At 43.5% G+C, this 12,980-nt stretch overlaps 1 protein-coding gene across 11 annotated transcripts in view; it reads left to right on the top strand.

Moving 5' to 3' along the window:
* Window positions 1-12,980, top strand: part of GAPVD1 (GTPase activating protein and VPS9 domains 1) — a 279,694-nt gene that overhangs the window by 82,639 nt on the left and 184,075 nt on the right. For all 11 annotated transcript variants that reach the window (XM_063936821.1, XM_063936820.1, XM_063936826.1 and 8 more), the window contains exon 2: window positions 10,280-10,491. In XM_063936821.1, the coding sequence (XP_063792891.1) occupies window positions 10,280-10,491 (212 nt within the window). The remainder of the gene's footprint in view (window positions 1-10,279; window positions 10,492-12,980) is intronic.

Genomic DNA, 12,980 nt, shown 5'->3' with positions numbered 1-12,980 from the left:
GCTGGGGCCTTGGCTAGGAAGGGAGACTGCATGCGTGAAACAGGGAGGGAGTGCAGTTTGATACTGGTGGAGGAGAGGTGAGGAGACAGGCAGAGGAGGGAAAGAGTAGGGTTGAGCGGTGGGGTATAAGTGGTGTGAAGGGGCAGAAGTGAATTGCAATGGGGAAACAGAAGAGGGGTAGGGAGGCAGACAGAGGAGAGGAGGGAGGATGAGATGTAGGAGACTGTGAGAGAGGGATAGAGGTGGTAACAGGGGACAGAATAAAGGAATAGAAGGACAATGAGTAAGGGGGGTTGCCAGCCTGGCCATAGTGTGGATGGTGTGTAAACTGGTAGTATAATGAGAATAGGGGGAGGAGTGGTGGCTGTATGAGAGAGCAGTGAAGTTTGCAGAAAGAAATACGATTTGCAAGTAATTAAAATGATGTTAATATCTACAGATTACCAGTAAATCAAATATTTGTTGGTGTTAGATGGAAAATTACACAGTGTTGGCAAACCACAAGTCAGTGTTACTTCATCAAATATGCTTCTCAATTAAACATTTGTTTTCCAGGTATTTGCAGGGTCAGAGTAAAAGTTGTATTGCAGGTTTCTTGCAGAAAGGGAATGTTTAGTGTCCGGGTAAGTGAGGTTTGGAGAATAATCGGTGTGTACATACATTTGTAGCTGCAGTCCAAGGTTTGGTGGATTGTGATGATTTATTTGCTTTTGTTTGGAGATTTCATGCAGTTTTCGTCCAGTTAAAGTCCAGTATAAGTGCCAGACGAATCCCTTAGAGATTTTCTCCCTTTGAGATCTTTCTCCACACAATGATTCAGCTACGCTAAATCAGCTAAACTACACACCAATATAAAGCCCAAACATGTGTATGTAAGCACATTGATTGATTGGACCCTCCCCTAGCCCATCACCCATTTGGGGCAATAAAACTTAAACAAACAAGTAATGTGTAGGGATGAAACCATTACACATTCCCCAAATAACTACAATTAAAACTTGAATAAATCTGCTAATATTTAATACACTAGTGACCAGACATACCTATGGCTAAGCATTCAGGATATTCCTATATGATAATTAGCAGACTCGGTACAGCTTGCTGGGCATTGTTGTTCCACTAGACATACCTATGGCTAAGCATTCAGGATATTCCTATATGATAATTAGCAGACTCTGTACAGCTTGCTGGGCATTGTTGTTCCACTAGACATACCTATGGCTAAGCATTCAGGATATTCCTATATGATAATTAGCAGACTCGGTACAGCTTGCTGGGCATTGTTGTTCCACTAGACATACCTATGGCTAAGCATTCAGGATATTCCTATATGATAATTAGCAGACTCGGTACAGCTTGCTGGGCATTGTTGTTCCACTAGACATACCTATGGCTAAGCATTCAGGATATTCCTATATGATAATTAGCAGACTCTGTACAGCTTGCTGGGCATTGTTGTTCCACTAGACATACCTATGGCTAAGCATTCAGGATATTCCTATATGATAATTAGCAGACTCGGTACAGCTTGCTGGGCATTGTTGTTCCACTAGACATACCTATGGCTAAGCATTCAGGATATTCCTATATGATAATTAGCAGACTCTGTACAGCTTGCTGGGCATTGTTGTTCCACTAGACATACCTATGGCTAAGCATTCAGGATATTCCTATATGATAATTAGCAGACTCGGTACAGCTTGCTGGGCATTGTTGTTCCACTAGACATACCTATGGCTAAGCATTCAGGATATTCCTATATGATAATTAGCAGACTCTGTACAGCTTGCTGGGCATTGTTGTTCCACTAGACATACCTATGGCTAAGCATTCAGGATATTCCTATATGATAATTAGCAGACTCGGTACAGCTTGCTGGGCATTGTTGTTCCACTAGACATACCTGGTAAGAGAACAATGAGATATGAGGTTTGCCGTTTGGGCTTTCCACGGCCCCGAGGGTCTTCACCAAAGTGATGGCGGAAATGATGGTACTCCTACGCAAGCAGGGTGTCACAATTATCCCATACTTGGACGATCTCCTGATAAAGGCGAGATCAAGAGAGCAGTTGCTAAGAAATGTGGAACTTTCCCTGACTGTTCTGCAACATCATGGTTGGATTCTAAATTTGCCAAAGTCTCAGTTGATCCTGACAACTCGGCTGCCCTTCTTGGGCATGATCCTAGACACGGAACTACAAAGAGTGTTTCTTCCGGCGGAAAAAGCTCTGGAAATCCAGACCATGGTCAAGGAGATTCTGAAACCGGCAAGAGTGTCGATTCATCAATGCACTCGAGTGCTAGGGAAGATGGTTGCGGCTTACGAAGCCATTCCGTTTGGCAGGTTTCATGCCCGGATGTTTCAGTGGGACCTGCTGAACAAATGGTCCGGCACAACCGAAAAAGGCGCCCCATTATCAGATGCAGTCCTTTCGGCCCAATAAATACAAAAAAGGAAGGGCTCGTCCTTCCTCGCTTCAAAAGGTAGAGGAAGGGGAAAAAGGTCGCCTGCTGTGTCTGGCGCCCAGGAGCAAAAGTCCTCCCCCGTCTCTGCCAAGTCCACCGCATGACGCTGGGGCTCCCCTACGGGAGTCCGTGCTGGTGGGGGCTTGTCTCCGAATCTTCAGTCAGGTCTGGTTTCAATCGGGCCTAGATCCTTGGGTCTTAGACATAGTGTCCCAGGGGTACAAACTGGAGTTTCAGGAGATGCCCCCCCCCCCCCCCCCTGCCGATTTTTCAAATCAGCCTTGCCAGTTTCTATTTCAGAAAGGGAAGTAGTAAATGCTGCGATACAAAAGTTGTGTTAACAGACGGTCATTGTCCCGGTTCCCCCGTCCCACCGGGGGGAAGGGTTCTATTCGAGCCTCTTTGTCGTGCCAAAGCCGGACGGCTCGGTCAGGCCGATCCTGAACCTAAAATCCCTCAATCCGTACTTGAAAACTTTCCAGTTCAAGATGGAATCTCTTCGAGCTGTGATCTCCAGCCTAGAAGGGGGGGATTTTATGGCGTCAGTCGACATAAAAGATGCCTACTTACACGTCCCGATATATCCTCCTCATCAGGCCTTCCTGAGATTTGTGGTGCAGGATTGTCATTACCAATTTCAGATGTTGCCGTTTGGGCTTTCCACGGCCCCGAGGGTCTTCACCAAAGTGATGGCGGAAATGATGGTACTCCTACGCAAGCAGGGTGTCACAATTATCCCATACTTGGACGATCTCCTGATAAAGGCGAGATCAAGAGAGCAGTTGCTAAGAAATGTGGAACTTTCCCTGACTGTTCTGCAACATCATGGTTGGATTCTAAATTTGCCAAAGTCTCAGTTGATCCTGATAACTCGGCTGCCCTTCTTGGGCATGATCCTAGACACGGAACTACAAAGAGTGTTTCTTCCGGCGGAAAAAGCTCTGGAAATCCAGACCATGGTCAAGGAGATTCTGAAACCGGCAAGAGTGTCGATTCATCAATGCACTCGAGTGCTAGGGAAGATGGTTGCGGCTTACGAAGCCATTCCGTTTGGCAGGTTTCATGCCCGGATGTTTCAGTGGGACCTGCTGAACAAATGGTCCGGGTCTCACCTGCACATGCACCGGAAAATAAGTCTATCTTCCGGGACTAGAATTTCTCTCCTGTGGTGGCTGCAAAGCTCTCACCTTCTAGAGGGACGCAGGTTCGGAATCCAGGAATGGGTCCTGCTGACCACAGATGCAAGTCTCCGAGGCTGGGGTGCAGTCACAGAAGGAAGACATTTCCAGGGAAAATGGTCCAGCACGTGAGCGCTCTGTCAGCAGTATTCCTTCCTGGCGTGGACAACTGGGAAGCAGACTTCCTCAGCAGACACCATCTCCATCCAGGAGAGTGGGCCCTTCATCAAGAGGTATTTGCAGAAGTGACAAGGCATTGGGGAATTCCTCAAATAGACATGATGGCGTCTCGCCTCAACAAGAAGCTTCCGAGGTATTGTTCCAGGTCAAGGGACCCCCAAGCCAGTGCAGTGGACGCCCTGGTAACTCCGTGGCTGTTTCAGTCGGTGTATGTGTTCCCTCCACTTCCTCTCATTCCAAGAGTGTTGAGGATCATGAGACGAACAAGGATTCAGCCAATACTCGTCGTTCCAGATTGGCCACGGAGGGCCTGGTATCCGGATCTTCAGGTATTGCTCATAGAAGATCCTTGGCCGCTTCCTCTCAGAGAGGACCTGTTACTGCAGAGGCCCTGCGTATTTCCGGACTTACCACGGCTGCGTTTGACGGCGTGGAGGTTGAACGCCAACTCCTAGCTCGTAAAGGTATTCCCGGGGAAGTCATCCCCACTCTCCTTAAGGCTAGAAAGGAGGTCACGGCGAAGCATTATCACTGTATTTGGAGAAAATATGTGCCAAAACAGCTCTTGCGGAGGAGTTTCACTTGGGTCGATCCTCCATTTTTTGCAGGCAGGCTTAGATGCAGGCCTGAAATTGGGTTCCATCAAAGTGCAGATTTCGGCTTTATCTGTTTTCTTTAAAAAAGAATTGGCCGCCCTTCCTGAAGTTCAGACTTTCGTGAAGGGAGTGCTGCATATCCATCCTCCGTTTGTGCCACCCGTGGCACCGTGGGATCTTGAAGTGGTGTTACAATTTCTTATGTCTCACTGGTTTGAACATTTGCGAAAGGTTGAGTTAAAGTTTCTCACTTGGACAGTGGTCATGCTTTTGGCCTTGGCGTCTGCCAGACGAGTGTCAGAATTGGCGGCTTTGTCTCACAAGAGCCCATATTTGATTTTTCATGTGGATAGAGCGGAATTGAGGACTCGTCAACAATTTCTGCCGAAGGTGGTTTCTTCGTTTCACATGAATCAACCTATTGTGGTACCTGTGGCTACGGATGCTGTGGCGGTGCCAAAATCTCTTGATGTCGTAAGAGCTTTAAAAATTTATGTCGCCAGAATGGCTATTGTTCGGAAAACTGAGGCTCTGTTTGTTCTGTATGCTTCCAACAAGATTGGAAATCCTGCTTCCAAGCAGACTATTGCACGCTGGATTTGTAATACGATTCAGCACGCTCATTCTTTGGCTGGGTTGCCGAAGTCAGTAAAGGCCCATTCTACCAGGAAGGTGGGCTCATCTTGTGCGGCTGCCCGAGGCGTCTCGGCACTTCAGCTGTGCCGAGCAGCTACGTGGTCGGGTTCAAACACGTTTGCTAAGTTCTACAAGTTTGAGACCCTGGCTGATGAGGACCTCATGTTTGCTCAATCGGTGCTGCAGAGTCGTCCGCACTCTCCCGCCCGGTCTGGAGCTTTGATATAGACCCCATGGTCCTTTTGGAGTCCCCAGCATCCTCTAGGACAGTGATTTTCAACCTTTTTTTTTTCTCGTGGCACACCGAACAATATTTTAAAATTGACAAGGCACACCATCAGTTCCCCACAGGAAAAAAAACACACACACATTCGCCCTCACAGTAAAAAAAAAAAAATCCATACATACATTGGCCTACGCAGAAAAAACTATCACATTGCTCCCACATAAATCCTGTTGCTCCCCACGTGAATTATTCGCATTATTCCCCCCATAAATCCTTATTCTCCACACATAAATCCTCTTGCTCCCCACAGGAGAAATAAAATAACAAATATTAGCCCCTACCAGTCAGCTGTCCTTCTCCCTGTCCCTCAGTGGTGGGGGTTGTTCATAGTGGAGTGCTGCGAATACTGAGCAGCGGGCGGTCGGGCAGGTGTTGGCATGGGTGGGCAAGGAAAGCTGTGGATGTAGGCGGGAACTGGAATATATGTATGTAGGTGGGTGGGCTGGCTGGGTGTGAGATGCAGCAGCTGTGACCTATAATTTCACACCACCGCGTCTTCAAGGCATAGGTCACGAACCGATCACAACTGATCCTCTAAGAAGAGCCCGAGCCAACAGTTCATTCGGAAGGTGCAGGAAGCGGCTCTGGCTCTGGCTCCACGTCACACCTTGCAACTGGTCGCGGCACACTAGTCTGCCACGGCACACTGGTTGAAAAAGCCTGCTCTAGGACGTAAGAGAAAATAGGATTTTAATACCTACCTGTAAATCCTTTTCTCCTAGTCCGTAGAGGATGCTGGGAGCCCATCCCAGTGCGTACTGTTACTTGCAGTTGTATTGTTGGTTGTTGGTTTCGGTTACACGAAGGTTGTGTATCAGTTATGGTCAGCTTGTTGCTGTTTTTCGTTCATACTGTTATCTGGTATTCCTGCTAATCCAGTTGTACGATGCGTTTGTGGTGTGAGCTTGTATGTATCTCACCCTTAGTCTATCAAAAATCCTTTTCCTCGAAATGTCCGTCTCCCCTGGGCACAGTTCCTATAACTGAGGTCTGGAGGAGGGGCATAGAGGGAGGAGCCAGTTCACAACCCAGTAAAAGTCTTATAGTGTGCCCATGTCTCCTGCTGATCCCGTCTATACCCCATGGTTCTTTTGGAGTCCCCAGCATCCTCTACGGACTAGGAGAAAAGGATTTACCGGTAGGTATTAAAATCCTATTTTGCTGCTGGTCAACTAAATGTGCATATCACAGGCTCTATGCTGCATGTGTGCTCCCACAATCCTTGCATTTCAATTAAGAAATGTTTATTGTGACACCCACGTAGTAATTCATTAGTGCTCGACTGGGAGGGTTAGGGGAGTTGGCAGTGCAAAAAAAGTGAAGAAATCACACTTAACCTCAGACAAGTGGCAAATAACTTTGAATAACAGTACAAAAGGCTGTTTGTGTACATAAGCAAAATATTTGAGGGTCTTAAAAGGTGTAATATGGCTGATTTTTAACTATTTATGTTAACAGTAGAAAAATGTTTTTTTTTAAGTGTTTTTCCACCAAATTAGAGCCTCTACATTATTATAATTATCATTATTACTAATAAATTCTATAATACATATATATATATATATATATATATATATATAGCACCGGCAATAAGGCGGCACTGGGAGACTTGCAAGATATCTTGCAAGTCTCCCAGTGCCGCCCTTATTGCCGGTGCTGTGTTTTGGATCCAGGTCCACGAGGTGAGGGCACGGGAGCAGGTTACCGATACGCTGGGGCACACCGCATTATATATATATATATATATATGTGAAAAAGCAGAAGAAAGGAAGGCGCACAAATAAGCAAAGTTTGAAATCTTTACTAATAAAAAGATAAAAGCTCACATACATCGAGGTAAGTAAGTACCGGCTCCCTCCTCCAAAACCCCACAGGAAACGTTTCCGGATCGTGCCCAGCAGTGATTCAGACGGGGAACTTCAAATGGTTTGCATCCGGCTGTGCTTACATCCACGCACTCGGTCATAGAGCATGCGGCCGCTCATTCAGTACTTAGTGTGAATGGACATTCACACGAAGTACTGAATGAGCGGCCGCATGCTCTATGACCAAGTGCGTGGATGTAAGCACAGCCGGATGCAAACCATTTGAAGTTCCCCGTCTGAATCACTGCTGGGCACGATCCGGAAACGTTTCCTGTGGGGTTTTGGAGGAGGGAGCCGGTACTTACTTACCTCGATGTATGTGAGCTTTTATCTTTTTATTAGTAAAGATTTCAAACTTTGCTTATTTGTGCGCCTTCCTTTCTTCTGCTTTCTCACATGTACTGAGCCGGTGGATCGGCTTTTTAGGAATTGGCAGCACGTACATCGATAAAAAGAAAAGAACTGATTATTTGAATTTGGACTGAGAGCAATATCCTATGCGCAGTTAACAACTGTGGTGTGTATATGTATATATATATATATATATATATATATATATATATATATATATATATATATATATATATATATATATAGATATATAGATATATAGATATATAGATATATATATATATATATATAGATTTATTTTTTTATTATTAAGTTTAATAAAAAAAAAAGGAGTGGGAGAGCGGACTTGTAACTCCCAATCTACAAGTTCAAAAACCCTTTTATATTTATACAGCAACCTAAAATACATATCCTACAGAAATAAATCCTTTTTGACCTTTTTGTATAGATCATCTGAAAAAATTGATTATCGGACAAGTTCTGCTATTTAATTGCCTCCAAGTGCGTGGCTTTTCATTTGAGGTGTGTACCAGAGGTTCTGCACTGAATACTAACATTTTACCTTAAAACAGGCCTGGTCAACCTGTGAGCCTCCAGCTATACAAGTCCCACTGATCAGCTGGTAAAACATGCTGGGGCTTGTGTTTTCACACCATCCAGAAAGACACAAGTTGGCCATGCCTGCCTTAAAATAAAGAATGTTTTTCCTACTTTAACCTAATCAGTGGCTATGAACTAAAATATGTTTTACTCCCATTTTTGAACCTGTGTTTACCATTTTTTGGCCAACTCGTTATTATATAATTACCTGTGTCATATTTTCTGACAGGGAGCGCATGGCATAGAATTGGTGCAGAATTGACATAAATAGGGGTTTATAAACGTAATAACCGTTTACATGGTATTTCCTTTTCCATAAATGTTTATCTTTTTGAAAAGGGTTTGTTGACACAATCCCTGTCTGCAATCAAATACCTGCATGGTAAACATAGAAAGTACATTATCTAAACAATTTACTGATTTTAACTTGATTAAGAATGCCTTAAGGCCCGTACACACTAGAAGTCTTGAAAGATGAACAATCTGGAAGATGAGCAATTTCCCTGGAGGCCCTGACAAACAATATTGATTTTTTTTTTTTTTTTTTTTACAAACGTTCTGAACGACGAACGATCTGGCTGGGATTGAATTGAGGGGATTGAGCTTTATGCCTGGACAACTGACAACCTACTTCAAATGACTACGGCTGCGCTCATCGTTTGCTGTGTACACACTTGAACAATTTGAACGTTCACAACCGTCGTTATCGCTCAAATCTATGGAAACATTTTATAGTGTGTGTAGGCCTTTTACTATCTTGTCTGAAGCTGCAAATATGAACCATCTTGTACATATTACGAAATCTTTTTCTGTACTGTAGATATTTAATTGTATCTTGTGGGTCGTGTCCCTTTAATTATTCCAGCCCCCCTCCTCCCTTTTCTTTTTGGAATTTTCAGAAATTGAGCACAAATACAGTACTTATTTTGCTCTATACAAAGTAGTCTTTGTCAGATGATTGCACAATTGATGCTAAAACTCTATTTTTCTTTAGCTTTTCCATGTTGGGGGGGAGACGCTGGTCACACATGAGAACTTTTTTTTTTCTTCTCTTTGTAACGTTAGTAAACTGAAGATTCCTTTATCCTGTGACTTTTGTAATGCAGTCCTATTGTTCCTACAAAAACAGCTTTGCAATATTTATTGGTCTCCTCTTTCCATTCCCTATTGGCTATTTCATTTTATGTGTCAATCAAGCATCATGTCAGCTTCTCGTGATGCAAATATATCTAAAATATGCAGATGAAATGAAGTCCGTTATTAAGAACTACAGTTTCCACAGTGCTGTGCTTCGCAGCCTGACTGATTAGTGCTCAATGAGATCTTTTCTCACAAAACACAAACATGTTTCAGATGGGTTTATTTTCTAAAGGTCAATTTTCATTGTTTTTTAAACAATGATAGTCTATCTAAATCGATGTTGGGCTCCAGAGATATGTTAGTAGATGTGTATTGTAGCTCCTGAAACCCGATTTTTCTTGATTTGAAATCTGTAAGAGTCGATGAAAATCATCCTTTAGAAAAAATAAAAATAAAAAAATCCAGTGTTATTGGGAATGTGGAGTTTCCAGAAGAAAGATATTTATAATTTTTTTGTTAACTATTTGGAATAATCCAGTTTGTTAGAAATCTTCCAACATGCTGCATGCCACTATTCACTATATTACTGTGCATGATGGCGCAATAGTAAGCATTGCAGCCTCACAGCACTGGGGTCTTGGGTTTGATTTCCAACAAGGTACTATCTATGTGACATTTATATGTTCTCCCTATATTTCTGTGGGATTCCTTTTATAATCCAGAAACCTATTAGTAGGTGACTTTGCTTCTGACGTGTAGTAGGGAATATAGATTGCAAGCTCGTAGGGCTATCATTATGTAGTATTGCATGCTGTGTACCTGCAAGTTGTATACCTGACACATAGAGAGCGAGTCCTTTTTTATCTAAAGGTACAAACTGATAACTGGATGTAGACGGCGCTTCCTGCAAGTCTTGCTCTGTCATGATATTCTACTCTGAGCCTTTAACCACTGAGCCTCGTATATACCTTGGAGTTTTTTGTTAGCAGTTAATGATTATTCTGATGGCTAGTTGACTCATAATCTTTAAATTCATTAAAGGTCCAGCGGTTCTCATCGTGTCCCAAAATGGTGAAGCCGGATATCCACACCCTGGCCCGCCATCTCAAGCAGGAGCGTCTCTATGTTAACTCAGAAAAGCAGCTCATCCAGAGGCTGAACGCTGATGTGCTGAAGACTGCAGAAAGGCTGTACCGTACCTCTTGGATTTCCAAACAGCAGAAAATAAATTTGGACCGACTAATTCTAACAAGGTACAACATTTCACATGAACTTTTTTAACACAACATTTTTAGCCCCAGATTTATCAAGTCTTGGAGAGTGAAAAATTGCACGATGATAAAGTACGAACCAATCCGCTCCTAACTGTCATTTTTCAAACACAGGCTGTAACATGGCAGTTAGAAGCTGATTGGTTGGTACTTTATCACCGTGCAATTTATCATTCTCCAACGATTGATAAATCTGGGCCTGTGTAAGTATATGCCGTTTTTTCATTAACTTTCAATCACTGATGTTCAGTTGACATTCATAAGGAAGTGATAAACCAGTGATAAGTGCAAGGTGATAAATGCACCAGCCAATCTGCTCCTAACTGTTAATTTACATATTAGAGATGATTGGCTGGTGCGTTTATCACCTTGCACTTATCACTGTTTTTTTCTTATGCTGTCTCCAGGCTTAATACATCTGCCCCTCAGTCCACATTAGCAGTTAATTCAGAATTCATATGGGGTAAAACATGTATGTAAAAACCACCACTGGTGTATAAATTGTAAGGCCCAGATTTATCAAGCCTTGGAGAGTGATAAATGTCATGGTGATAAAGTACCTGCCAATCAGCTCCTAACTGCCATGTTACAGGCTGTGCTTGAACAATGACAGAAGCTGATTGGTTGGTCTTTATCACCGTGCAATTTGTCACTCCAAGGCTTGTTAAATCTGGGCCCATATCCTTTGTGCATCATGTTTAGAATCTTCCACGTGTCTCGTTTGGTTTTTCTGTTTTGTTTGCTTTGTTTTCTCTTACGTCCTAGAGGATGCTGGGGTCCACATTTGTACCATGGGGTATAGGCAGGTCCACCAGGAGCCATTGGCACTTTAAGAGTTTGAGAGTGTGGGCTGGCTCCTCCCTCTATGCCCCTCCTACCAGACTCAGTTTAGAAAATGTGGAGTTGCCGGTCACAGCTAGGGGAGCTGTACAGAGCTTCTTTAGTAAAGGTTTTTTTTTTTAGTGCAAATGGTTTTGCCCAACTGCTAACAAATTTGCTGCTGCGATCAACCGGAATTACCCCCTAACTTACAAGTGTATTAGAGGGGCCTAGGGTCAGTGCACAATACATTATCAACCAGTGCGTACAATGGCCCTCATTCCGAGTTGATCGCTAGCTGCTTTTGGTCGCAGCGCGGCGATTAGGTGTAAAAGCGGCATTTCTGCGCATGCCTACAGGCCGCAGTACGCACGCGCGAAGTACTTTCACACAAAACTATGCAGTTTTACACAAGGTCGAGCGACGCTTTTCTGTTGCTCTGTTGATCAGTGAGTGATTGACAGGAAGTGGGTGTTTCTGGGTGGTAACTGGCCGTTTTCAGGGAGTGTGCTAAAAAACGCAGGCGTGTCAGGGATAAACGCGGGAGTGTTTGGAGAAACGGGGGAGTGGCTGGCCGAACGCAGGGCGTGTTTGTGACGTCAAAGCAGGAACTAAACTGAGTGAAGTGATCGCAAGGTAGGAGTAGGTTTGGAGCTGCTCAGAAACTGCATGAACATTTTTACGAGCAGTTCTGCTAACCTTTCGTTCGCACTTCTGCTAAGCTAAGATACACTCCCAGAGGGCGGCGGCCTAGCGTGTGCACTGCTGCTAAAAGCAGCTAGCGAGCTATCAACTCGGAATGAGGGCCAATGTTGCTAAGGTTCCTCTGTCTTTTTGTTAATGAAAGCACTAAGGAAATGAAAGCAATGCTTTTTGTAGCCATGTGGGCTGAAGATAGTGTTTTTCGGGTTATGTTTCGCATGATTCATATATAATTATGAATAAGGATTGCCGTGCTCTACAGCCAAGAATTATGGGGTTGATTTATCAAGCAGTGGGAAAGTGGACCAGTGAAGAAGCTGCCCACAGCAACCAATCTTCTACGTGTCCGTTTTTAGAATGTACTTGATAAATGTTACCTCAAAGCTGTCTGGATGCTATGGGCAACTTATCCTCTGGTCTACTTCTCCAGTCTTTTTACTGCTTGATACATCACCTTTATACTGTATTTCGGATGTCCTTTGAACATAGACTTTCTGCATTAGCTGTGAGCTTGAAGTAATAAAACAAGCTTGTCCATATTACAGAACTGTAAATGCTCTTCACATCCATTGTCACTCTCCTGATAAATATGCTGGCAGTGTGGTAATTAGGGCATCAGGGAACCTGCACACCATAGAAACAGGAAATGCTCCTAAGCTTATAATGATGAGCCAGGGTTTTAGTAAATTATACTGTAAGTGGTGACAGGAGTTCCATTTTTCTCCATCCGCTGCCAATCTCTGTTGTAGTTTTCCACTTGCGTTACACAGCAGCAATAGTGTGCTTTCACATTTCATCAGGCAATTTCAGGGTGGATGTCTGCCAAGTATTGGTACTTACTGTTTAATAGACAATTTTAGGATTTTTAAAACTCCTGAAATTGCGAATTAAACTATTTCAAGTATTAAAACGTATTGTAGTTCTAGCAAAATTGTTTGTGTTAAGCAAAA

This window comes from Pseudophryne corroboree, chromosome 8, assembly GCF_028390025.1.
Source record: "Pseudophryne corroboree isolate aPseCor3 chromosome 8, aPseCor3.hap2, whole genome shotgun sequence".
In the NCBI taxonomy this organism is placed as follows: Eukaryota; Metazoa; Chordata; class Amphibia; order Anura; family Myobatrachidae; genus Pseudophryne; species Pseudophryne corroboree.
This window is presented reverse-complemented; position numbering and strand designations above follow the sequence as displayed.